The following is a 25,956-nucleotide window of genomic DNA, read 5'->3' on the forward strand; positions in this document are numbered from 1 at the left end:
AGGTGAAGAAGAGGAGGTGAATGGAGGGGAGAGGAGGCGAGGCGAGGGGAGGAGAGGCGAGGGGAGTGGAGGGGAAGCAAGGGGAGGGGACGGGAGGCTAGGGCAGGTGAAGAAATGCAAGGGGAGGGGAGAGGAATAAGAGTTTGATGGAGCAGAGGGAAGAGGAGAAGGGAAAGAAGCTGAGCAGCAGTGTCAGAGAAGGCAGAAGAGAGTGAAGCAGAGGGTGAAGGTGAGAAGCAGCAGGATGAGGGCAGAGCAAAGCTGCAGGTGAGAATCCATCCACGCAGACAGGCAGGGCCCTGCAGCCTCCCACACCTTTCTGCCTCCATGCACAGAGGCAGCCCCGAGGCAGCAGAGAGCAGCTGTGGCCTGCAGCCAGCAGGGGCAAGGCAGGCAGCAGAGGCCCTGCCCAAGCTGCTGCCCAGAGCCAAGCCCTGCGGCAGAGAGTGCCCAGAGCAGCCTCACCTGTGACAGCGTCGGTGGAGACAGGGCCCAGGCGCTGGCGGCCCCACAGCCCGTACAGGTTGAACTTGTAGCGGCGGGACGGGGACAGCCCAGGCACGCTCACCGTGCGCGAACCCCCGTCCACGGGCAGCACCTGGGGCTGGCCTTGCCCATCCCTGTACTGCACCGTGAAGGAGTCAAAGGTGCCCTCGGGGACGCTCCACTCCAGCTGCACCGACTCGGGGCCCACCTGGGAGGCCCTCAGCTCACCCAGCACTGGCTTCTGTGTTGGTTCCTCAGCTTCTGGAGCTGCAGCTGCAGCAGAGAGGGGACACAAAGTGCAGGATGTCATCTTCCATCTGCCACTCTGTCCCTGCATCCATTGGAGCCTTCATCCACCCAGTACTGACATCTTCTATGCACTTGTGCCATGACACACAGCCATGGGAACAGGGATCAGGAGATGAGAGGTGAAGCAAAGGGAAGCACAGCAGAAAGAAGTGGAAAGAAGCAAAGAGAAGCAAAAGGTAAAGAAGGGAAGAAAACGAAAGGGAAGGGAAGAGAAGCAAAGCAAAGCAAAGAGAAGACCAAAGAGATCCATAGAATGATTTAGGTTGGAATGGACCTCAAAGCTCATCCAGTTCCAACCCCTGCCATAGGCAGGGACAGCTCCCACTAGAACAAGTCACTCAAGGCCTCTTCCACCCTGGTCTCGAATATCTCCAGCTAGGGAGCATCCACATCCTCCCCAGACAACCTGCTCCAGTGTAAGACAAGAGAAGTGCAGGGAAGCAAAGAGAAGGGGAGGTCAGGGGAGGGCAGGAAAGGTGAGGGGAGGTTCGACGTGGTGAGGAGAGGTTCGACGTGGTGAGGACAGGAGAGAAGAGGCAAGGGGAGGTGAGGGAAGGGGACTAGAGGCAAGGCGAGGGGAGGCGACAGGAGGCAAGGTGAGGCAAGAGGAGGAGAGGGGAGGCAAGGCAAGGGGAGGGAAGTGGAGGCAAGGGGATGCGAGGGAAGGGGAGACAAAGGGAGGGAAGGCAAAGTGAGTGGAGGGGTGTTGTGGAGGGCCCATAGGCCCAAAAGAGGATTGCTTATGCCTTGCCTTGCCTGGACATGTTTTTCTGCCAGGACCCCTGGTTGTAAACAGGTTGTGTAAGCCTCACACACCCAGCTCGTGTCTCCCTGGGGTAAGCCCATGTGATCTCCATATTTGGGAGAGTCCAGGCAAGAGATTCTGCCTATGATGGTAAGGTTTGGCTAATTCCCAACCTGATTGGTCACTCTAGTGGCCAAAAAGGCCATTAATCTCAGCCCCCAGTCAATGAGTAGGGATGCACAGGCAAACACCTGCTCTCTGGCCCTATCCCAGCTCAGCTCTCTGACCCCCACTGCAGCACTCAGTCAGTCGGACCTCCACGCTCGGATGCCATTGCACAGCTCCCCTGCTCAGAGGCTCACAGCTCATGCTTTGGCCCAATCGCAGCTCACCTGCCTGTGTGCCTTAGGTGCAGAGCTCATTTAAGCCTGCACATATACATATAAGGAGCCTATAGCCTTCTAAGCCAGCTGTGCACAGCTGCAAGCTGTATTGCTATCAGGACCTGATCCTGCATCATTGATTGACATACAGGGCTCAGACTCCCAGCAGCTGAGCACACTCCGCATGCTCGCCGCTTATTGCCTGGTAAAAGCCACTGCTGCTGAGAGAACCAGGATCAGGCTTTGGATGGTCTGCACACACACACATGGCCTGCTAGCTGTGAAGAACTGGCCAGAGACAGCAGGGACATTCTCCTGCTCCTCAAATCCTGCCAGCTGAGAAGTCCTGGACATAGCATCCAGAAGGAGACAGCAGCACCAAAGGTAGAGATCATCCCTCGCCAGAAGAACAAAGGTCTGAAAACTTTCCCCTCAGGCTGGGAAGATTTATCCTCTCCCCTCAAGCAGGGAGGATTCCAGCCTCGGAGTCCACAGGCAGAGACCCCCTGGAGAATTGGACACTAGGCACAGGCTGTGACACAGCCCCGGAGGGTGATTAATAACTGATAAGAATCATGAGTAAAAGCATCGATACCTCTGTAGATATCTGTTCTCTCTGCCATAGAGCAGAAAGAGTTTCAGCCTGCTCTGCTGGGCACATAGCATAAAGATCCCAAATGGCATTGAGCTGCAGGGAAACTCCTCTCTCTGTTTATAGTTTGAATGTTTGCTGGTTAAAGAACCAATTCCCTGTGCATATCTTGTCCTAAATTGCTTTCATAACTGTGGACTGAACATTATATTAATATACAGTGGTTGGGAGTGGCAGAGTTCAGAATATTGAATTTAATAAATTATATTTTTATATAAAATTTATATCACCTCACATAAATTTCTCTCCTCTGGCAGATAGGCGCAGGAACAGAGAGTGCCCAGAGCAGTCTCACCTGTGACAGCGTCGGTGGAGACAGGGCCCAGGCGCTGGCGGCCCCACAGCCCGTACAGGTTGAACTTGTAGCGGCGGGACGGGAACAGCCCAGGCACGCTCACCGTGCGCGAACCCCCGTCCACGGGCAGCACCTGGGGCTGGCCTTGCCCATCCCTGTACTGCACCGTGAAGGAGTCAAAGGTGCCCTCGGGGACGCTCCACTCCAGCTGCACCGACTCGGGGCCCACCTGGGAGGCCCTCAGCTCGCCCAGCACTGGCTTCTCTGTTGGTTCCTCAGCTTCTGGAGCTGCAGCTGCAGCAGAGAGGGGACACAAAGTGCAGGATGGGAACTTCCATCTGCCACTCTGTCCCTGCATCCATTTATCCCTTCAAGCCTTCATCCACCCAGTACAGCCATTTACATACAGCTACCCCATACTACAGACTCAAGAGAAATGTAGAGGTGAGAGATGAAAGGAAACAAAGTGGAGTGAAGCACAGAGAAGAGAAGCAGAGTGAAGAAAAGCAACTTTAAACAAAACATAGCAGAGTGAAGAGAAGCGAAAGGAAGTGAAGCAGAGGCAGAGGCGAGGTGAGGCGAGGCGAGAGGAGAAGCAGAGGGAAGCAAAGACAAGGGGAGACAAGATAAGGGAGCCAATGAGTCATCAACCATTCAGACAATTGTCATTCTCTTTTTCCATTGATCCATTGATGCTTCCAGGCCTCTTGATAGTTGTCTTCCCATCAGGGTGTGAGATGGAGAAGGAGGAGGGGAAGGTGATGGAGAAGGGGAAGGAGGGGGATGAAGGAGAAGGGGGAAGAGAAGGAGAAGAGGGAGGGGAAGAAGAGGAAGGGGGAAGAGAAGGAGAGGAAGGAGAAGGAAGACAGAGAAAGGGAGGAAGAAGGAGATGGAGAAGGAAGAGAGAGAACGGGAAGAAGGAGGAGAAGGAGAAAGAGGGGAAGGAGGTAGGAAAAGATGAAGAGGAAAAGGAGTTTAAATTCAGTTCTTCATGCACCTCTGCACCCTCCCAGCCTGTCAGTCACCCAAAGACACATCACCTTATCCCATTACCCACTCCCCCACCCACCCATCCATGCATCCACGCATGTCTCCATGTATCCATCAGTGCAGAATCCCTTCCATCTATCTCCCCTCGCACACCTCCATCCACAGAGGCAGCCCCAAGGCAGCAGAGAGCAGCTGTGGCCTGCAGCCAGCAGGGGCAAAGCAGGCAGCAGAGGCCCTGCCCAAGCTGCTGCCCAGAGCCAAGCCCTGCGGCAGAGAGTGCCCAGAGCAGCCTCACCTGTGACAGCATCGGTGGAGACAGGGCCCAGGCGCTGGCGGCCCCACAGCCCGTACAGGTTGAACTTGTAGCGGCGGGACGGGGACAGCCCAGGCACGCTCACCGTGCGCGAACCCCCGTCCACGGGCAGCACCTGGGGCTGGCCTTGCCCATCCCTGTACTGCACCGTGAAGGAGTCAAAGGTGCCCTCGGGGACGCTCCACTCCAGCTGCACCGACTCGGGGCCCACCTGGGAGGCCCTCAGCTCGCCCAGCACTGGCTTCTCTGTTGGTTCCTCAGCTTCTGGAGCTGCAGCTGCAGCAGAGAGGGGACACAAAGTGCAGGATGTCAACTTCCATCTGTCACTCCATCCTTCCATCCATTTAAGCCTTCATTCACCCAATACTGACATCTTCCATGTACTTGTGCCATGACACACACCCCTGTGAACAGGGATCAGGAGATGAGAGATGAAGCAAAGGGAAGCAAAGTGGAGTGAAGGGAAGCAAAGGGAAGCACAGCAGAAAGAAGAGGAAAGAAGCAAAGATAAGCAAAAGGTAAAGAAGGGAAGAAAAATAAATGGAAGGGAAGAGAAGCGAAACAAAGAGAAGATCAAAGAGAATCATAGAATGGTTTAGATTGGATGGACCTCAAAGCTCATCCAGTTCCAACCCCTGCCATAGGCAGGGACAGCTCCCACTAGAACAAGTCAGTCAAGGCCTCTTCCAACCTGGTCTTGAATATTTCCAGCTAAGGAGCATCCACAACCTCCCTGGACAACCTGTTCCAGTGTAAGACAAGAGAATTGCAGGGAAGCAAACAGAAGGGGAGGCAAGGGGAGGGCAGGAAAGGCGAGGGGATGTGAGATGTGGTGAGGGCAGGAGAGAGGAGGTGAGGGGAAGTGAGGGCCAGTGAGAGCAGGCGAGGAGAGGTGAGGGGAGGTGAGGGGAGGGGAAGGAAGGTGGCAGGAGGAAACGGGAAGCAACAGGAAGCAAGGAGACGGGAGGGGAGGGGAGGGGAGGGGAGGGGAGGGGAGGGGAGGGGAGGCGACGGAAGGGGAAGACAGGCAAGGTGGGGGAGTGTTGTGGAGGCCCAAAAGAGGCTTGCTTATGCCTACGCATGCCTGGACATGTTTTTCTGCCAGGACCCCTGGTTGTAAACAGGTTGTGTAAGCCACACACACCCAGCTCGTGTCTCCCTGGGGCAAGCCCATGTGATCTCCATATTTGGGAGAGTCCAGGCAAGAGATTCTGCATATGATGGTAAGGTTTGGCTTACTGCCAGCCTGATTGGTCACTCTAGTGGCCAGAGATGCCATTAATCTCAGCCCCCAGTCAGTAAGTAGGGATGCACAGGCAAACACCTGCTCTCTGACCCTATCCCAGCTCAGCTCTCTGACCCCCACTGCAGTGCTCAGCCGCTCGGACCCTCGCGCTCGGATGCCATTGCACAGCTCCGATGCTCAGAGGCTCACAGCTCATGCTTTGGCACAATCACAGCTCACCTGCCTGTGTGCCTTAGGTGCAGAGCTCGTTTAAACCTGCACATATATATATATAAGGAGCCTATAGCCTTCTAAGCCAGCTGTGTACATCTGCAAGCTGTATTGCTATCAGGACCTGATCCTGCATCATTGATTGACATACAGGGCTCAGACTCCCAGCAGCTGAGCACACTCCGCATGCTCGCCACTTATTGCCTGGTAAAAGCCACTGCAGCTGAGAGAACCAGGATCAGGCTCTGGATGGTCTGCACACACACACATGGCCTGCTAGCTGTGAAGAACTGGCCAGAGACAGCAGGGACATTCTCCTGCTCCTCAAATCTTGCCAAAATGATAGCCCTAGACACAGCATCCAGAAGAGCACAGCAGCATCAAAAGCAGAGATCATCCCTCCCCAGGAGAACAAAGGTCAGAAAACTTTCCCCTCAGGCTGGGAAGATTTATCCTCTCCCCTCAAGCAGGGAGGATTCCAGCCTCGGAGTCCACAGGCAGAGACCCCCTGGAGAATTGGACACTAGGCACAGGCTGTGACACAGCCCCAGAGGGTGATTAATAACTGATAAGAATCATGAGTAAAAGCATCGATACCTCTGTAGATATCTGTTCTCTCTGCCATAGAGCAGAAAGAGTTTCAGCCTGCTCTGCTGGGCACATAGCATAAAGATCCCAAATGGCATTGAGCTGCAGGGAAACTCCTCTCTCTGTTTATAGTTTGAATGTTTGCTGGTTAAAGAACCAATTCCCTGTGCATATCATATCCTAAATTGCTTTCATGACAGTGGACTGAACATTATATTAATATACAGTGGTTGGGAGTGGCAGAGTTCAGAATATTGAATTTAATAAATTATATTTTTATATAAAATTTATATCACCTCACATAAATTTCTCTCCTCTGGCAGATAGGCGCAGGAACAGAGAGTGCCCAGAGCAGCCTCACCTGTGACAGCGTCGGTGGAGACAGGGCCCAGGCGCTGGCGGCCCCACAGCCCGTACAGGTTGAACTTGTAGCGGCGGGACGGGGACAGCCCAGGCACGCTCACCGTGCGCGAACCCCCGTCCACGGGCAGCACCTGGGGCTGGCCTTGCCCATCCCTGTACTGCACCGTGAAGGAGTCAAAGGTGCCCTCGGGGACGCTCCACTCCAGCTGCACCGACTCGGGGCCCACCTGGGAGGCCCTCAGCTCGCCCAGCACTGGCTTCTCTGTTGGTTCCTCAGCTTCTGGAGCTGCAGCTGCAGCAGAGAGGGGACACAAAGTGCAGGATGTCAACTTACATCTGCCACTCCATCCACACATCTTTTTAAGCCTTCATTCACCCAGTACTGACATCTTACATGCACTTGTGCCATGACACACACCCCTGTGAACAGGAATCAGGAGATGAGAGATGAAGAAAGGGAAGCAATGTGGAGTGATGTGAAGCAAAGGGAGGCACAGGAAAAATAAGTGGAAAGAAGCAATGAGAAGCAAAATGTGAAGAAGGGAAGAAAAAGAAAGGCAAGGGAAGAGAAGCAAAGCAAAGAGAAGACCAAAGAGAATCATAGAATGGTTTAGGTTGGAATGGACCTCAAAGCTCATCCAGTTCCAACCCCTGCCATAGGCAGGGACAGCTCCCACTAGAACAAATCACTCAAGGCCTCTTCCAACCTTGCCTTTAACACATCATCTAGGGAGCATCCACAAACTCCCCAGACAACCTGCTCCAGTGTAAGACAAGAGAAGTGCAGGGAAGCAAAAGCAGGCAAGGTGAGAGCAGGTGAAGGGAGGTGAGGAGCTGAAGGGAGGGGAAGGGTGGCAATGGGAGGGCACAGGAGCATAGGCAGGTGAGGAGAGGCAAGGGGAGGCGAGGAGAAGCGAGGGGAGAGGAGGGAAGGGGAGGGGAGAGAAAGGGAGACAAGGGGAGGCAAGGGGAGGTGAGGCGAGAGGAGAGGAGAGGAGGCGAGGTGAGGGAAGGGAAGCGGAGGGGAGGGGAGATGATGGGAGGTGAGGGGAGGCAAAGGACAGTGAAGCTGTGCGAGGGGAGGCGAGGGGAGGCGAGGGGAGGCGAGGGGAGGCGAGGGGAGGCGAGGGAGAGCGAGGGAGGGAGAGGGAGGGAGAGGGAGGGAGACAGAGGGAGAGGGAGGGAGAGGGAGGGAGAGGGAGGGAGAGAGGAGGAGAGGGGAGGAGGGGGAAGGGAGAGGGAGGGAGAGGGAGGGAGAGAGAGGGAGAGGGAGGGAGAGGGAGGAAGAGGGAGGGAGAGGGAGAGAGAGAGGGGAGGAGAGGGGAGAAGAGGGGAGGAGGAGGGAGGAGGGAGGAGGAGGGGGGAGGAGGGAGGAGGAGGGGGGAGGCGAGGGGAAGGGATAGAAGAAGCAAGGGGAGGTGAGGGAGAGTGAGGGGAGGCATGGGGAGGTGATGCAAGGGGAGGGGAGGTGAGGCGATGCGAGGGGAAGGGAGATGACGGGCGACGAGTTGAGGCGAGGCAAGGGGAGACGATGGAAGGAGAGGGGAGGTGAAGCAAGGGGAGGTGAGGGGAGATAATGTCAAGGGAGGGGAAGCAAGGGGAGATGAGGGGAAGGAAGGGGAGGTGAGGGGAGGCGAGGGGAGGGAATGTGAAGGGAGAGGAGTGGAGAGAAAGCGAGGAGAGGTGAGGGAAGGCAAGACACATGGAGGCGATGCCAGGTGAGGCAATGGGAGACGAGGGGAGGCGAGAGGAGGAGACACGAGGGGAGCTGGGAAGGGGAAGGGAAAGGGAGGGAAGGGGAGAGGAGGCAAGGAGAGGCAAGACAGGCTGGTGAGGGCAGGCAAGGAGAGGTGACAGAAGCAAATGAAAGAGAAGTCATGAGAAGAGAAGCAGAGCAAAGCAAAGGGAAAGGAAGTGAAGTGCAAAGAAGAGAATCAAAGAGAAGTGCAGAGGAGAGAAGTGAATTGATGGAAGGAGAAGAGAGGTGAAGGAGAGGAATAAGAGTTTGATGGATCAGAGAGAAGAGAAGGGAAAGAAGCTGAGCAGCAGTGGCAGAGAAGGCAGAAGAGAGTGAAGCAGAGGGTGAAGGTGAGAAGCAGCAGGATGAGGGCAGAGCAAAGCCGCAGGTGAGAATCCATCCACGCAGGCAGGCAGGGCCCTGCAGCCTCCCACACCTTTCTGCCTCCATGCACAGAGGCAGCCCCAAGGCAGCAGAGAGCAGCTGTGGCCTGCAGCCAGCAGGGGCAAGGCAGGCAGCAGAGGCCCTGCCCAAGCTGCTGCCCAGAGCCAAGCCCTGCGGCAGAGAGTGCCCAGAGCAGCCTCACCTGTGACAGCGTCGGTGGAGACAGGGCCCAGGCGCTGGCGGCCCCACAGCCCGTACAGGTTGAACTTGTAGCGGCGGGACGGGGACAGCCCAGGCACGCTCACCGTGCGCGAACCCCCGTCCACGGGCAGCACCTGGGGCTGGCCTTGCCCATCCTTGTACTGCACCGTGAAGGAGTCAAAGGTGCCCTCGGGGACGCTCCACTCCAGCTGCACCGACTCGGGGCCCACCTGGGAGGCCCTCAGCTCGCCCAGCACTGGCTTCTGTGCTGGTTCCTCAGCTTCTGGAGCTGCAGCTGCAGCAGAGAGGGGACACAAAGTGCAGGATGTCAACTTCCATCTGTCACTCCATCCATCCATCCATTTGAGCCTTCATTCACCCTATACTGACATCTTACATGCACTTGGGCCATGACACACACCCCTGTGAACAGGGATCAGGAGATGAGAGATGAAGAAAGGGAAGCAAAGTGGAGTGAAGGGAAGCAAAGGGAAGCACAGCAGAAAGAAGTGGAAAGAAGCAAAGAGAAGCAAAAGGTAAAGAAGGGAAGAAAATGAAAGGGAAGGGAAGAGAAGCAAAGCAAAGAGAAGACCAAAGAGAATCATAGAATGGTTTAGGTTGGAATGGGAGGTGGTGGAGTCGTCGTCCCTGGGGCAGTTCAAGGCAAGGTTGGATGTGGCACTTGGTGCCATGGTCTAGCCTTGGGCACTGTGGTAAAGGGTTGGACTTGATGATCTGTGAGGTCTCTTCCAACCTTGGTGATACTGTGATACTGTGATACTGTGAACCTCAAAGTTCATCCAGTTCCAACCCCTGCCATAGGCAGGGGCAGCTCCTACTAGAACAAGTCACTCAAGGCCTCTTCCAACCTGGTCTTGAACACAACAAGCTAGGGAGCATCCACATCCTCTCTGGAAAACCTGTTCCGGTGTAAGACAAGAGGAGCGCAGGGAAGGAAAGGGAACGGAAGCCAAGAAGAGGGCAGGAAAGGCAAGGGGATGTGAGGTGTGGTGAGGGCAGGAGAGAAAAGGTAAGGGGAGCTAAGAGCAAGGTAGAGCAGGTGAGGAGAGGTGAGGGGAGGCGAGAGGAGGGGAAGGAAGGTGACAGGAGGAAACGGGAAGCAACGGGAGGCAAGCAGACGTGAGGGGAGGGGAGGGGAGGCAAGGCTAGGCAAGGGTTGACGAGGGAAGGGGAAGACAGGCAAGGTGGGGGAATGTCATGGAGGACCTGAAGGCCCAAAAGAGGCTTGCTTATGCCTTGCCTTGCCTGGACATGTTTTTCTGCCAGGACCCCTGGTTGTAAACAGGTTGTGTAAGCCCACACACACCCAGCTCGTGTCTCCCTGGGGCAAATCCATGTGATCCCCATATTTGGGAGAGTCCAGGCAAGAGCCTCCTGCCTATGATGGTAAGGTTTGGCTGGCTGCCAACCAGGATTTGTCACACTGGTGGCCAAGAGGCCATTCATCTTGGCCCACAGTCAATGAATAGGGATGCACAAGTAAACAACGTGCCATGGCCCTACCCACAGCTCAGCTGAGCTTGGACTCCACTGCAGTGCCCTGCTGCTCTGGCTCACCTGCATGGCTCAGGCACAGCTCTCTGACCCCCACTGCAGTGCTCAGCCTCTCAAACCCCCACACTCAGACACTATACATTGCTCCCCTACTCAGAGCTCATGCTTTGACCCAATCGCAGCTCACCTGCCTGTGTACCTTAGCTGCAGAGCTCATTTAAGCCTGCACATATATATATAAGGAGCCTATAGCCACCTAAGCCAGCTGTGCACAGCTGCATGCTACGACGTTATCAGAACCAGATCCTGCATTGCCTTTACCTACAGAGCTCAGACTCCCAGCAGCTGTGCACACTTTGCATGCCTGCTGCCTATCGCTGCCTGGTAACAGCCACTGCCACTGAGAGAACCAGGAAGCAGACTCTGGATTGCCTGCACATGCACAGCCTGCTAGCTGTGACAACTGTGCCAGAGACAGCACAGATATTCTCCTGCTCCTGAAATCCTGCCAGCTGAGAAGTCCTGGACACAGCATCCAGGAGGAAGTCAGGAGCACCAAGGCAGAGATCATCCCTCACCAGGAGAGCAAAGGACAGAAACCTTTCCCCAGAGACTGGGAAGATTTATCCTCTCCCCTCAAGTCAGGAAGATTCCAGCCTCGGAGTCCACAGGCAGAGACGCTGGAGAATTGGACACTGGGCACAGGCTGTGACACAGCCCCAGAGGGTGATTAATAATTGATAAAGAGTTGTGAGTTAAAGCTTCAGTACCTCTGTGATCTAAGTTGCCTCTGCCATAGAGCAGAAAGGGTTTCAGTCTGCCCTGCTGGGCACATAGCATAAAGATCCCAAGCGGCATTGAGCTGCAGGCAAACTCCTCTCTCTGTTTATAGTTTGAATGTTTGAGGTTGATTAACAAATCCCTGTGCATATTTTATCCTGAATTGTTTTCATAACTATGTACCAACCTTTAATATTAATATCCAGGGGTTGGGGGTGGTGAGAGTTCAAAATATTGAATTTAATAAATCTATATTTTTAATTCAAATTGATATTGCCCCAATTAATTTCTCTCCTCCGCCAATAGGCATAGGTACAGAGAATCCTCCTCTGCACCAAGGGGAGAGGGGGAGAGGGGAGGCGAGGAGGGGAGGCGAGGGGAGCTGAGAGGAGGAAATGAAAGCAAAGTCATGAGAAGAGAAGCAGAGAAAAGCAAAGGGAAAGAAAGCGAAGTGCAGAGCAGAGAATCAAAGAGAAGTAAAGAGGAGAGAAGTGAATTGAGGAAAGGAGAAGAGAAGAGAGGTGAAGGAGAGGAATAAGAGTTTGATGGAGCAGAGGGAAGAGGAGAAGGGAAAGAAGCTGAGCAGCAGTTGCAGGGAAGGCAGAAGAGAGTGAAGCAGAGGGTGAAGGTGAGAAGCAGCAGGATGAGGGCAGAGCAAAGCTGCAGGTGAGAATCCATCCACGCAGCCAGGCAGGGCCCTGCAGCCTCCCACACCTTTCTGCCTCCATGCACAGAGGCAGCCCCAAGGCAGCAGAGAGCAGCTGTGGCCTGCAGCCAGCAGGGGCAAGGCAGGCAGCAGAGGCCCTGCCCAAGCTGCTGCCCAGAGCCAAGCCCTGCGGCAGAGAGTGCCCAGAGCAGCCTCACCTGTGACAGCGTCGGTGGAGACAGGGCCCAGGCGCTGGCGGCCCCACAGCCCGTACAGGTTGAACTTGTAGCGGCGGGACGGGGACAGCCCAGGCACGCTCACCGTGCGCGAACCCCCGTCCACGGGCAGCACCTGGGGCTGGCCTTGCCCATCCTTGTACTGCACCGTGAAGGAGTCAAAGGTGCCCTCGGGGACGCTCCACTCCAGCTGCACTGACTCGGGGCCCACCTGGGAGGCCCTCAGCTCACCCAGCACTGGCTTCTCTGTTGGTTCCTCAGCCTCTGGAGCTCCAGCTGCAGCAGAGAGGGGACACAAAGTGCAGGATGTAAACTTCCATCTGCCACTCTATCCCTCTCTCCATCCACCCCTCCATGTAAGCCTTTATCCACCTAGTACTGCTGTCTTACATGTGCTTGTCCAATGATAAACACCCATGGGAACAGGGATCAGGAGATGAGAGATGAAGCAAAGGGAAGCAAAGTGGAGTGAAGCAAAGCAAAGGGAAGCACAGCAGAAAGAAGTGGAAAGAAGCAAAGAGAAGCAAAAGGTAAAGAAGGAAAGAAAAAGAAAGGGAATGAAAGAGAAGCAAAGCAAAGAGAAGACCAAAGAGAATCATAGAATGGTTTAGGTTGGAAGGGACCTCAAAGCTCATCCGGTTCCTACCCCTGCCATATGCAGGGACACCTCCCACTAGAACAAGTCACTCAAGGCCTCTTCCAACCTTGCCTTTAACACATCATCTAGGGAGCATCCACATCCTCCCCAGACAACCTGCTCCAGTGTAAGACAAGAGAAGTGCAGGGAAGCAAAAGCAGGCAAGGTGAGAGCAGGTGAGGGGAGGTGAGGAGCTGAAGGGAGGGGAAGGGCGGCAATGGGAGGGCACAGGAGCATAGGCAGGTGAGGAGAGGCAAGAGGAGGCGAGGAGAAGCGAGGGGAGAGGAGGGAAGGGGAGGGGAGGGGAGAGAAAGGGAGGCAAGGGGAGGTGAGGCGAGAGGAGAGGAGGCGAGGTGAGGGAAGGCAAGCAGAGGGGAGGGGAGATGATGGGAGGTGAGGGGAGGCAAAGGACGGTGAAGCTGGGTGAGGGGAGGTGAGGGGAGGCGAGGGAGAGCGAGGGAGAGCGTAGGAGGGAGCGGGCGGGAGAGGGAGGGAGAGGGAGGGAGAGGGAGGGAGAGGGGAGGAGAGGGAAGGAGAAGCGAGGAGGGGGGAGGCAAGGGGAAGGGATAGAATAAGCAAGGGGAGGTGAGGGAGAGTGAGGGGAGGCATGGGGAGGTGATGCAAGGGGAGGGGAGGTGAGGCGATGCGAGGGGAAGGGAGATGACGGGCGACGAGTTGAGGCGAGGCAAGGGGAGACGATGGAAGGAGAGGGGAGGTGAAGCAAGGGGAGGTGAGGGGAGATAATGTCAAGGGAGGGGAAGCAAGGGGAGATGAGGGGAAGGAAGGGGAGGTGAGGGGAGGCGAGGGGAGGGAATGTGAAGGGAGAGGAGTGGAGAGAAAGCGAGGAGAGGTGAGGGAAGGCAAGACACATGGAGGCGATGCCAGGTGAGGCAATGGGAGACGAGGGGAGGCGAGAGGAGGAGACACGAGGGGAGCTGGGAAGGGGAAGGGAAAGGGAGGGAAGGGGAGAGGAGGCAAGGAGAGGCAAGACAGGCTGGTGAGGGCAGGCAAGGAGAGGTGACAGAAGCAAATGAAAGAGAAGTCATGAGAAGAGAAGCAGAGCAAAGCAAAGGGAAAGGAAGTGAAGTGCAAAGAAGAGAATCAAAGAGAAGTGCAGAGGAGAGAAGTGAATTGATGGAAGGAGAAAAGAAGAGAGGGGAAGGAGCGGAATAAGAGTTTGATGGATCAGAGAGAAGAGGAGAAGGGAAAGAAGCTGAGCAGCAGTGGCAGAGAAGGCAGAAGAGAGTGAAGCAGAGGGTGAAGGTGAGAAGCAGCAGGATGAGGGCAGAGCAAAGCTGCAGGTGAGAATCCATCCACGCAGGCAGGCAGGGCCCTGCAGCCTCCCACACCTTTCTGCCTCCATGCACAGAGGCAGCCCCAAGGCAGCAGAGAGCAGCTGTGGCCTGCAGCCAGCAGGGGCAAGGCAGGCAGCAGAGGCCCTGCCCAAGCTGCTGCCCAGAGCCAAGCCCTGCGGCAGAGAGTGCCCAGAGCAGCCTCACCTGTGACAGCGTCGGTGGAGACAGGGCCCAGGCGCTGGCGGCCCCACAGCCCGTACAGGTTGAACTTGTAGCGGCGGGACGGGGACAGCCCAGGCACGCTCACCGTGCGCGAACCCCCGTCCACGGGCAGCACCTGGGGCTGGCCTTGCCCATCCCTGTACTGCACCGTGAAGGAGTCAAAGGTGCCCTCGGGGACGCTCCACTCCAGCTGCACCGACTCGGGGCCCACCTGGGAGGCCCTCAGCTCGCCCAGCACTGGCTTCTCTGTTGGTTCCTCAGCTTCTGGAGCTGGAGCTGCAGCTGCAGCAGAAAGGGGACACAAAGTGCAGGATGTCAACTTCCATCTGCCACTCCATCCATCCATCCATCCATTGCAGCCTTCATCCACCCAGTACTGACATCTTCCATGCACTTGTGCCATGACACACAGCCATGTGAACAGGAATCAAGAGGTGAGAGATGAAGCAAAGGGAAGCAAAGTGGAGTGAAGGGAAGCAAAGGGAAGCACAGCAAAAAGAAGTGGAAAGAAGCAAAGAGAAGCAAAAGGTAATGAAGGGAAGAAAACGAAAGGGAAGGAAAGGGAAGCAAAGCAAAGAGAAGACCAAAGAGAATCATAGAATGGTTTAGGAAGGAAGGGGACTCAATGCTTATCGAGTTCCCACCCCTGCCATAGGCAGGGACAGCTCCCACTAGAACAAGTCACGCAAGGACTCTTCCAATCTTGTCTTCAATACCTCCAGCTAGGGAGCATCCATAGCCTCCCTGGACAACCTGTTCAGTGTAAGACAAGAGGAGTGGAGGGAAGCAAAGAGAAGGGGAGGCAGGAAAGGCGAGGGGAGGTGAGGGCAAGCGAGAGCAGTCAAGGAGACGTGAGGGGAGGCAAAGGCAACGCGAGGCAAGGGAAGGGGAAGACAGGCAAGGTGGGGGAATGTCATGGAGGGCCTGAAGGCCCAAAAGAGGCTTGCTTATGCCTTGCCTTGCCTGGACATGTTTTTCTGCCAGGACTCCTGGTTGTAAACAGGTTGTGCAAGCCCACACACACCCAGCTCGTGTCTCCCAGGGACAAGCCCATGTGATCTCCATATTTGGGAGAGTCCAGGCAAGAGCCTTCTGCCTATGATGGTAAGATTTGGCTGACTGCCAACCTGATTGGTCACTCTAATGTCCAAGAGACAATTAATCTCGGCCCACAGTCAATAAATAGTGGTGCACAGGTAAACAACCTGCTCTGGCCCTACCCGCAGATCAGCTCAGCTCGGACCCCATTGCAACACCCTGCTGCTCTGACTCACCTACATGGCTCAGACACTGCTCTGACCCCCACTGCAGCGCTCAGCCGCTTAGACCCCCACGCTCGGACACCATTGCACAGCTCCAATGCTCAGAGGCTCAGACCCTCATGGTTTGACCCAATCGCAGCTCACCTGCCTGTGTACCTTAGCTGCAGAGCTCATTTAAGCCTGCACATATATATGTAAGGAGCCTATGGTCTCCTAAGCCAGCTGTGCACAGCTGCATGCTATGGCGCTTTCAGGACCTGATCCTGCATTGCTTTACCTACAGAGCTCAGACTCCCAGCAGCTGTGCACACTTTGCATGCCTGCTGCCTATCACTGCCTGGTAACAGCCACTGCCACTGAGAGAACCAGGAAGCAGACTCTGGATTGCCTGCACACACACAGCCTGCTAGCTGCGAGAACCGTGCCAGAGACAGCACAGATATTCTCCTGCTCCTGAAATCCTGCCAGCTGAGAAGTCCTGGACATAGCATCCAGAAGGAGACAGCAGCACCAAGGTAGAGATCATCCCTCACCAGGAGAACAAAGGTCAGAAACCTTTCCCCAGAGACTGGGGAGATTCATCCTCTCCCCTCAAGCCGGGAGGATTCCAGCCTCGGAGTCCACAGGCAGAGACCCCCTGGAGAATTGGACACTGGGCACAGGCTGTGACACAGCCCCAGAGGGTAATTAATAATAGACAAAGAGTTGTGAGTGAAAGCTTCAATACCTCTGTAGATATCAGTTCTGTCTGCCATAGAGCAGAAAGAATTTCAGCCTGCTCTGCTGGACAAAGAGTATAAATATCCCAAGCAGCATTAAGCTGCAGGGAAACTCCTCTCTCTGTTTATAGTTTGAATGTTTGCTGGTTAAAGAACCAATTCCCTGTGCATATCTTGTCCTAAATTTTTTCATGACTGTGTACCAAGCTTTAACATTAATATCCAGTGGTTGGGGGTGGCAGAGTTCAGAATATTGAGATCAATAAATCTATATTTTTATATAAAATTTATCACCCTAATTAATTTCTCTCCTTTGCCAAATAGGGGCAGGTGCTTAGAATTCCTCTCTGCAACAGGGAGGTGAGGGAAGGGGAGGTGATGGGAGGCAAGGGGAGGCTAGGGGAGGAGAGGGGAGGTGAGGGAAGGGGAGCCGAAGGGAGGGGAGGTCAAGGGTGGAGAGAGGAGAGGAGGTGAGGGGAGGGCAGGTGATGGGAGGCGAGGGGAGAAAATGAGAGGGGAGGACACGGCAGCTGAGGGGAGGAGAGAGGAGCGGAGGCAAGGGGAGGTGAGAGGAGCAAATGAAAGTGATGAGAAGAGAAGCAGAGCAAAGCAAAGGGAAAGGAAGCAAAGTGCAGAGTAGAGAATCAAAGTAAAGAGGAGAGAAGTGAATTGATGAAAGGAGAAAAGAAGAGAGGGGAAGGAGAGGAATAAGAGTTTGATGGATCAGAGAGAAGAGGAGAAGGGAAAGAAGCTGAGCAGCAGTGGCAGAGAAGGCAGAAGAGAGTGAAGCAGAGGGTGAAGGTGAGAAGCAGCAGGATGAGGGCAGAGCAAAGCTGCAGGTGAGAATCCATCCACGCAAACAGGCAGGGCCCTGCAGCCTCCCACACCTTTCTGCCTCCATGCACAGAGGCAGCCCCAAGGCAGCAGAGAGCAGCTGTGGCCTGCAGCCAGCAGGGGCAAGGCAGGCAGCAGAGGCCCTGCCCAAGCTGCTGCCCAGAGCCAAGCCCTGCGGCAGAGAGTGCCCAGAGCAGCCTCACCTGTGACAGCGTCGGTGGAGACAGGGCCCAGGCGCTGGCGGCCCCACAGCCCGTACAGGTTGAACTTGTAGCGGCGGGACGGGGACAGCCCAGGCACGCTCACCGTGCGCGAACCCCCGTCCACGGGCAGCACCTGGGGCTGGCCTTGCCCATCCCTGTACTGCACCGTGAAGGAGTCAAAGGTGCCCTCGGGGACGCTCCACTCCAGCTGCACCGACTCGGGGCCCACCTGGGAGGCCCTCAGCTCGCCCAGCACTGGCTGCCTTCTTGGTTCCTCAGCTTCTGGAGCTGCAGCTGCAGCAGAGAGGGGACACAAAGTGCAGGATGTCAACTTCCATCTGCCACTCTGTCCCTGCATCCATACCTCCATTTCAGCCTTCATCCACCCAGTACAGCCATTTACATACAGCTACCCCATACTACAGACTCATGTTAAGAGAAATGTAGAGATGAGAGATGAAAGGAAACAAAGTGCAGTGAGGCACAGAGAAGAGAAGCAGAGTGAAGAAAAGCAACTTTAAGCAAAACATAGCAAAGTGAAGAGAATCAAAATGAAGTGAAGGGAAGTGAGAGAAGAAGCAAAGTGAGAAGAGAAGAGAAGAGAAGAGAGGAGAGGAGAGGAGAGGAGAGGAGAGGAGAGGAGAGGAGAGGAGAGGAGAGGAGAGGAGAGGAGAGGAGAGGAGAGGAGAGGAGAGGAGAGGAGAGGAGAGGAGAGGAGAGGAGAGGAGAGGAGAGGAGAGGAGAGGAGAGGAGAGGAGAGGAGAGGAGAGGAGAGGAGAGGAGAGGGGACAAGACGGGACGGGACGGGACGAGAAGGGACGAGAAGGGGCGAGACGAGACCAGAAGAGGGGAGGCGAGAAGAGGCGAGACGGGGCGAGACAGGGCGAGACGGGGCGAGAAGGGACGAGAAGGGACGAGAAGGGACGAGAAGGGACGAGAAGGGACGAGATGGGGCGAGACGGGGCGAGACGGGGCGAGAAGGGACGGGATGAGATGAGATGAGACGAGACGAGGCGAGGTGAGGTGAGGCGAGAAGAGGCGAGACGAGAAGAGATGCAAGGAGAAGCAGAGGGAAGCAAAGACAAGGGGAGACAAAGGAAGGGAGCCAATGAGTCATCAACCATTCAGACAATTGTCAATCTCTTTGTCCATTGGCGTCCTTCCAGGCCTCCTCATAGTTGTCCTCCCATCGGTGTGTGAGATGGAGAAGGAGGAGGGGAAGGTGGTGGAGGAGGGGAAGGTGATGGAGGAGGGGAAGGAGGGGGATGAAGGAGAAGGGGGAAGAGAAGGAGAAGGGGGAAAAGAAGGAGAAGGGGGAGGGGAAGAAGAGGAAGGGGGAAGAGAAGGAGAGGAAGGAGAAGGAAGACAGAGAAAGGGAGGAAGAAGGAGATGGAGAAGGAAGAGAGAGAAGGGGAAGAAAAAGGACAAGGAGAAAGAGGGGAAGGAGGTAGGAAAAGATTACAAGGAAAAGGAGTTTAAATTCAGTTCTTCGTGCACCCCTGCACCCTCCCAGCCTGTCAGTCACCCAAAGACATATCACCTTATCCCATTACCCACACCCCCACCCACCCATCCATGCATCCACGCATGTCTCCATGTATCCATCAGTGCAGGATCCCTTCCATCTATCTCCCCTCGCACACCTCCATCCACAGAGGCAGCCCCGAGGCAGCAGAGAGTAGCTGTGGCCTGCAGCCAGCAGAGGTAAGGCAGGCAGCAGAGGCCCTGCCCAAGCTGCTGCCCAGAGCCAAGCCCTGCGGCAGAGAGTGCCCAGAGCAGCCTCACCTGTGACAGCGTCGGTGGAGACAGGGCCCAGGCGCTGGCGGCCCCACAGCCCGTACAGGTTGAACTTGTAGCGGCGGGACGGGGACAGCCCAGGCACGCTCACCGTGCGCGAACCCCCGTCCACGGGCAGCACCTGGGGCTGGCCTTGCCCATCCTTGTACTGCACCGTGAAGGAGTCAAAGGTGCCCTCGGGGACGCTCCACTCCAGCTGCACCGACTCAGGGCCCACCTGGGAGGCCCTCAGCTCACCCAGCACTGGCTTCTCTGTTGGTTCCTCAGCTTCTGGAGCTGCAGCTGCAGCAGAGAGGGGACACAAAGTGCAGGATGTCAACTTCCATCTGCCACTCCATCCATGCATCCATTGGAGCCTTCTTCCACCCAATACTGACATCCTACATGCACTTGTGCAATGATACACACCCATGTGAGCAGAAATTTGGAGATGAGAGATGAAGAAAGGGGAGCAAAGTGGAGTGAAGGGAAGCAAAGGGAAGCACAGCAAAAAGAAGTGGAAAGAAGCAAAGAGAAGCAAAATGTAAAGAAGGGAAGAAAACGAAAGGGAAGGGAAGAGAAGCAAAGCAAAGAGAAGACCAAAGAGAATCATAGAATGGTTTAGGTTGGAAAGAACCTCAAAGCTCATCCAGTTCCAACTCCTGCCATAGGCAGGGACAGCTCCCACTAGAACAAGTCACTCATGGCCTCTTCTAACCTGGTCTTTAACACAACAAGCTAGGGAGCATCCACATCCTCTCTGGATAACCTGTTCCAGTGTAAGACAAGAGGAGCACAGGGAAGGAAAAGGAATGGGAGCCAAGGGGAGAGCAGGAAAGGTGAGGGGATGTGAGGTGTGGTGAGGGCAGGAGAGAGGAGGCGAGGGGAGGTGAGGGCAAGTGAGAGCAGGCGAGGGGAGGTGAGGGGAGGCGAGAGGAGGGGAAGGAAGGTGATAGGAGGAAACGGGAAGCAACGGGAGGCAAGGAGACGTGAGGGGAGACGAAGGCAACGTGAGGCGAGGGAAGGGGAAGACAGGCAAGGTGGGGGAGTGTTGTGGAGGGCCTGAAGGCCCAAAAGAGGCTTGCTTATGCCTTGCCTTGCCTGGACATGTTTTTCTGCCAGGACTCCTGGTTGTAAACAGGTTGTGTAAGCCACACACACCCAGCTCGTGTCTCCTTGAGACAAGCCCATGTGATCCCCATATTTGGGAGAGTCCAGGCAAGAGCTTCTGCCTATGATGGTAAGGTTTGGCTGGCTGCCAACCAGGATTTGTCACTCTGGTGCTCAAGAGGCCATTCATCTCGGCCCACAGTCAATAAATGGGGGTGCACAGGTAAACAACCTGCTCTGACTCACCCGCACGGCTCAGACTTGCTTGCACAGCTCTGACCCTCACTTGCAGCGCTCAGCTCAGACCCTCAGGCATAGACCCTGCACAGCTCAGCCCCACAGACCCTCATGTTCTGACTCACTCGCAGCTCTCCTGCATGCTTACCTTTCATGCAGAGCTCATTTAAGCCTGCCTATAATACATAGGAGGAGCCTGTGGTCTCCTAAGCCAGCTGTGCACAGCTGCATGCTACGACGTTATCAGAACCAGATCCTGCATTGCCTTTACCTACAGAGCTCAGACTCCCAGCAGCTGTGCACACTTTGCATGCCTGCTGCCTATCGCTGCCTGGTAACAGCCACTGCCACTGAGAGAACCAGGAAGCAGACTCTGGATTGCCTGCACACGCACAGCCTGCTAGCTGTGACAACTGTGCCAGAGACAGCACAGATATTCTCCTGCTCCTGAAATCCTGCCAGCTGAGAAGTCCTGGACACAGCATCCAGAAGGAAGTCAGGAGCACCAAGGCGGAGATCATCCCTCGTCAGGAGAGCAAAGGTCAGAAACCTTTCCCCAGAGACTGGGAAGATTTATCCTCTCCCCTCAAGTCAGGAAGATTCCAGCCTCGGAGTCCACAGGCAGAGACGCTGGAGAATTGGACACTGGGCACAGGCTGTGACACAGCCCCAGAGGGTAATTAATAATAGACAAAGAGTTGTGAGTTAAAGCTTCAATACCTCTGTGATATCTGTTTCCTCTGCCATAGAGCAGTAGGAGTTTCAGCCTGCCCTGCTGGGCACATAGCATAAAGATCCCAAGCGGCATTGAGTTGCAGGCAAACTCCTCTCTCTGTTTATAGTTTGAATGTTTGAGGTTGATTAACAAATTCCTGTACCTATTTTATCCTGAATTGTTTCCATGACTGTGTACCAACCTTTAATATTAATATCCAGGGGTTGGGGGAGGTGAGAGTTCAAAATATTGAATTAAATAAATCTATATTTTTATATGAAATTGATATTGCCCCAATTAATTTCTCTCCTCTGCCAATAGGCATAGGTACAGAGAATCCTCCTCTGCACCAAGGGGAGAGGGGGAGAGGGGAGACAAGGAAGGGAGGCGAGGGGAGCTGAGAGGAGGAAATGAAAGCAAAATCATGAGAAGAGAAGCAGAGAAAAGCAAAGGGAAAGAAAGTGAAGTGCAGAGCAGAGAATCAAAGAGAAGTGCAGAGGAGAGAAGTGAATTGATGAAAGGAGAAGAGAAGAGAAGAGAGGTGAAGGAGAGGAATAAGAGTTTGATGGAGCAGAGGGAAGAGGAGAAGGGGAAGAAGCTGAGCAGCAGTGGCAGAGAAGGCAGAAGAGAGTAAAGCAGAGGGTGAAGGTGAGAAGCAGCAGGATGAGGGCAGAGCAAAGCCGCAGGTGAGAATCCATCCACGCAGCCAGGCAGGGCCCTGCAGCCTCCCACACCTTTCTGCCTCCGTGCACAGAGGCAGCCCCGAGGCAGCAGAGAGCAGCTGTGGCCTGCAGCCAGCAGGGGCAAGGCAGGCAGCAGAGGCCCTGCCCAAGCTGCTGCCCAGAGCCAAGCCCTGCGGCAGAGAGTGCCCAGAGCAGCCTCACCTGTGACAGCGTCGGTGGAGACAGGGCCCAGGCGCTGGCGGCCCCACAGCCCGTACAGGTTGAACTTGTAGCGGCGGGACGGGGACAGCCCAGGCACGCTCACCGTGCGCGAACCCCCGTCCACGGGCAGCACCTGGGGCTGGCCTTGCCCATCCCTGTACTGCACCGTGAAGGAGTCAAAGGTGCCCTCGGGGACGCTCCACTCCAGCTGCACCGACTCGGGGCCCACCTGGGAGGCCCTCAGCTCGCCCAGCACTGGCTGCCTTCTTGGTTCCTCAGCTTCTGGAGCTGCAGCTGCAGCAGAGAGGGGACACAAAGTGCAGGATGTCAACTTCCATCTGCCACTCTGTCCCTGCATCCATTTGAGCCTTCATCCACCCAGTACTGACATCTTCCATGCACTTGTGCCATGACACACAGCCATGGGAATAGGAATCAAGAGATGAGAGATGAAGAAAGGGAAGCAAAGTGGAGTGAAGAAAAGCAAACAGAAGCACAGCAAAAAGAAGTGAAAAGAAGCAAAGAGAAGACCAAAGAGAATCATAGGAGGGCTTTGGTTGGAAGGGACCTCAAAGCTCATCCAGTTCCAACTCCTGCCATAGGCAGGGACAGCTCCCACTAGAACAAGTCACTCATGGCCTCTTCTAACCTGGTCTTGAACACAACAAGCTAGGGAGCATCCGCAGTCTCCCTGGACAACCTGTTCTAGTGTAAGACAAGAGGAGCACAGGGAAGGAAAAGGAATGGGAGCCAAGGGGAGGGCAGGAAAGGTGAGGGGATGTGAGGTGTGGTGAGGGCAGGAGAGAGGAGGCGAGGGGAGGTGAGGGCAAGGGAGAGCAGGCGAGGGGAGGTGACAGGAGGTGAGGGGAGGGGAAGGAAGGTGATAGGAGGAAACGGGAAGCAGCGGGAGGTGAGGAGACGTGAGGGGAGACGAAGGCAACGTGAGGCGAGGGAAGGGGAAGACAGGCAAGGTGGGGGAGTGTTGTGGAGGGCCTGAAGGCCCAAAAGAGGCTTGCTTATGCCTTGTCTTGCCTTGCCTGGACATGTTTTTCTGCCAGGACTCCTGGTTGTAAACAGGTTGTGTAAGCCACACACACCCAGCTCGTGTCTCCCTGAGACAAGCCCATGTGATCCCCATATTTGGGAGAGTCCAGGCAAGAGCTTCTGCCTATGATGGTAAGGTTTGGCTGGCTGCCAACCAGGATTTGTCACTCTGGTGCTCAAGAGGCCATTCATCTCGGCCCACAGTCAATAAATGGGGGTGCACAGGTAAACAACCTGCTCTGACTCACCCGCACGGCTCAGACTTGCTTGCACAGCTCTGACCCTCACTTGCAGCGCTCAGCTCAGACCCTCAGGCATAGACCCTGCACAGCTCAGCCCCACAGACCCTCATGTTCTGACTCACTCGCAGCTCTCCTGCCTGCTTACCTTTCATGCAGAGCTCATTTAAGCCTGCCTATAATACATAGGAGGAGCCTGTGGTCTCCTAAGCCAGCTGTGCACACCTGCATGCTACGACGTTATCAGAACCAGATCCTGCATTGCCTTTACCTACAGAGCTCAGACTCCCAGCAGCTGTGCACACTTTGCATGCCTGCTGCCTATCGCTGCCTGGTAACAGCCACTGCCACTGAGAGAACCAGGAAGCAGACTCTGGATTGCCTGCACACACACACACACATGGCCTGCTAGCTGTGACAACTGTGCCAGAGACAGCACAGATATTCTCCTGCTCCTGAAATCCTGCCAGCTGAGAAGTCCTGGACACAGCATCCAGAAGGAAGTCAGGAGCACCAAGGCAGAAATCATCCCTCGTCAGGAGAGCAAAGGTCAGAAACCTTTCCCCAGAGACTGGGAAGATTTATCCTCTCCCCTCAAGTCAGGAAGATTCCAGCCTCAGAGTCCACAGGCAGAGCCCCTGAAGTTTGGACACTAGGCACAGGCTGTGACACAGCCCCAGAGGGTGATTAACAATTGATAAAGAGTTGTGAGTTAAAGCTTCAATACCTCTGTGATCTAAGTTGCCTCTGCCATAGAGCAGAAAGGGTTTCAGCCTGCCCTGCTGGGCACATAGCATAAAGATCCCAAGCGGCATTGAGTTGCAGGCAAACTCCTCTCTCTGTTTATAGTTTGAATGTTTGAGGTTGATTAACAAATTCCTGTACCTATTTTATCCTGAATTGTTTTCATAACTATGTACCAACCTTTAATATTAATATCCAGGGGTTGGGGGTGGTGAGAGTTCAAAATATTGAATTTAATAAATCTATATTTTTATATGAAATTGATATTGCCCCAATTAATTTCTCTCCTCTGCCAATAGGCATAGGTACAGAGAATCCTCCTCTGCACCAAGGGGAGAGGGGGAGAGGGGAGGCGAGGAAGGGAGGCGAGGGGAGCTGAGAGGAGGAAATGAAAGCGAAATCATGAGAAGAGAAGCAGAGAAAAGCAAAGGGAAAGAAAGTGAAGTGCAGAGCAGAGAATCAAAGAGAAGTGCAGAGGAGAGAAGTGAATTGATGAAAGGAGAAGAGAAGAGAGGTGAAGGAGAGGAATAAGAGTTTGATGGAGCACAGGGAAGAGGAGAAGGGGAAGAAGCTGAGCAGCAGTGGCAGAGAAGGCAGAAGAGAGTGAAGCAGAGGGTGAAGGTGAGAAGCAGCAGGATGAGGGCAGAGCAAAGCCGCAGGTGAGAATCCATCCACGCAGGCAGGCAGGGCCTTGCAGCCTCCCACACCTTTCTGCCTCCATGCACAGAGGCAGCCCCAAGGCAGCAGAGAGCAGCTGTGGCCTGCAGCCAGCAGGGGCAAGGCAGGCAGCAGAGGCCCTGCCCAAGCTGCTGCCCAGAGCCAAGCCCTGCGGCAGAGAGTGCCCAGAGCAGCCTCACCTGTGACAGCGTCGGTGGAGACAGGGCCCAGGCGCTGGCGGCCCCACAGCCCGTACAGGTTGAACTTGTAGCGGCGGGACGGGGACAGCCCAGGCACGCTCACCGTGCGCGAACCCCCGTCCACGGGCAGCACCTGGGGCTGGCCTTGCCCATCCCTGTACTGCACCGTGAAGGAGTCAAAGGTGCCCTCGGGGACGCTCCACTCCAGCTGCACCGACTCGGGGCCCACCTGGGAGGCCCTCAGCTCGCCCAGCACTGGCTTCTCTGTTGGTTCCTCAGCTTCTGGAGCTGCAGCTGCAGCAGAGAGGGGACACAAAGTGCAGGATGTCACCTTCCATCTGTCACTATTTCCCTGCATCCATACCTCCATTTCAGCCTTCATCCACCCAGTACAGACATTTACATACAGCTACCCCATACTACAGACTCATGTTAAGAGAAATGTAGAGATGAAAGGAAACAAAGTGGAGTGAAGCACAGAGAAGAGAAGCAGAGTGAAGAAAAGGAACTTTAAGCAAAACATAGCAAAGTGAAGAGAATCAAAATGAAGTGAAGGGAAGTGAGAGAAGAAGCAAAGTGAGAAGAGAGGAGAGGAGAGGAGAGGAGAGGAGAGGAGAGGAGAGGAGAGGAGAGGAGAGGAGAGGAGAGGAGAGGAGAGGAGAGGAGAGGAGAGGAGAGGAGAGGAGAGGAGAGGAGAGGAGAGGAGAGGAGAGGAGAGGAGAGGAGAGGAGAGGAGAGGAGAGGAGAGGAGAGGAGAGGAGAGGAGAGGAGAGGGGACGAGACGGGAAGGGAAGGGAAGGGAAGGGAAGGGAAGGGAAGGGAAGGGAAGGGAAGGGAAGGGAAGGGAAGGGAAGGGAAGGGAAGGGAAGGGAAGGGAAGGGGAGGGACGAGAAGAGGCGAGACGAGACCAGAAAAGGCAAAGCGAGAAGAGGCGAGACAGGGCGAGACGGGGAGAGACGGGGAGAGAAGGGACGAGAAGGGACGAGAAGAGGCGAGAAGGGGCGAGAAGAGGCGAGAAGGGACGAGAAGGGGCGAGAAGGGACAAGAAGGGACGAGAAGGGGCGAGAAGAGGCAAGAAGGGACGAGAAGGGGCGAGAA

At 55.3% G+C, this 25,956-nt stretch overlaps 1 protein-coding gene across 1 annotated transcript in view; it reads right to left on the reverse strand.

The window, feature by feature from the left end:
* LOC135173925 (tenascin-X-like) overlaps positions 1-25,956 on the reverse strand; it is a gene marked incomplete at both ends in the record, with an annotated part of 73,526 nt that overhangs the window by 25,046 nt on the left and 22,524 nt on the right. The window contains 11 exon segments of the mRNA XM_064141139.1: positions 466-753; positions 2,871-3,164; positions 4,156-4,449; positions 6,579-6,872; positions 8,905-9,192; positions 12,063-12,356; positions 14,217-14,510; positions 17,253-17,540; positions 19,038-19,331; positions 21,975-22,268; positions 24,859-25,146. Coding sequence (XP_063997209.1) covers positions 466-753; positions 2,871-3,164; positions 4,156-4,449; positions 6,579-6,872; positions 8,905-9,192; positions 12,063-12,356; positions 14,217-14,510; positions 17,253-17,540; positions 19,038-19,331; positions 21,975-22,268; positions 24,859-25,146 — 3,210 coding nt within the window.

This window comes from Pogoniulus pusillus, unplaced genomic scaffold (genome assembly GCF_015220805.1).
Source record: "Pogoniulus pusillus isolate bPogPus1 unplaced genomic scaffold, bPogPus1.pri scaffold_139_arrow_ctg1, whole genome shotgun sequence".
Lineage (NCBI taxonomy): Eukaryota > Metazoa > Chordata > Aves > Piciformes > Lybiidae > Pogoniulus > Pogoniulus pusillus.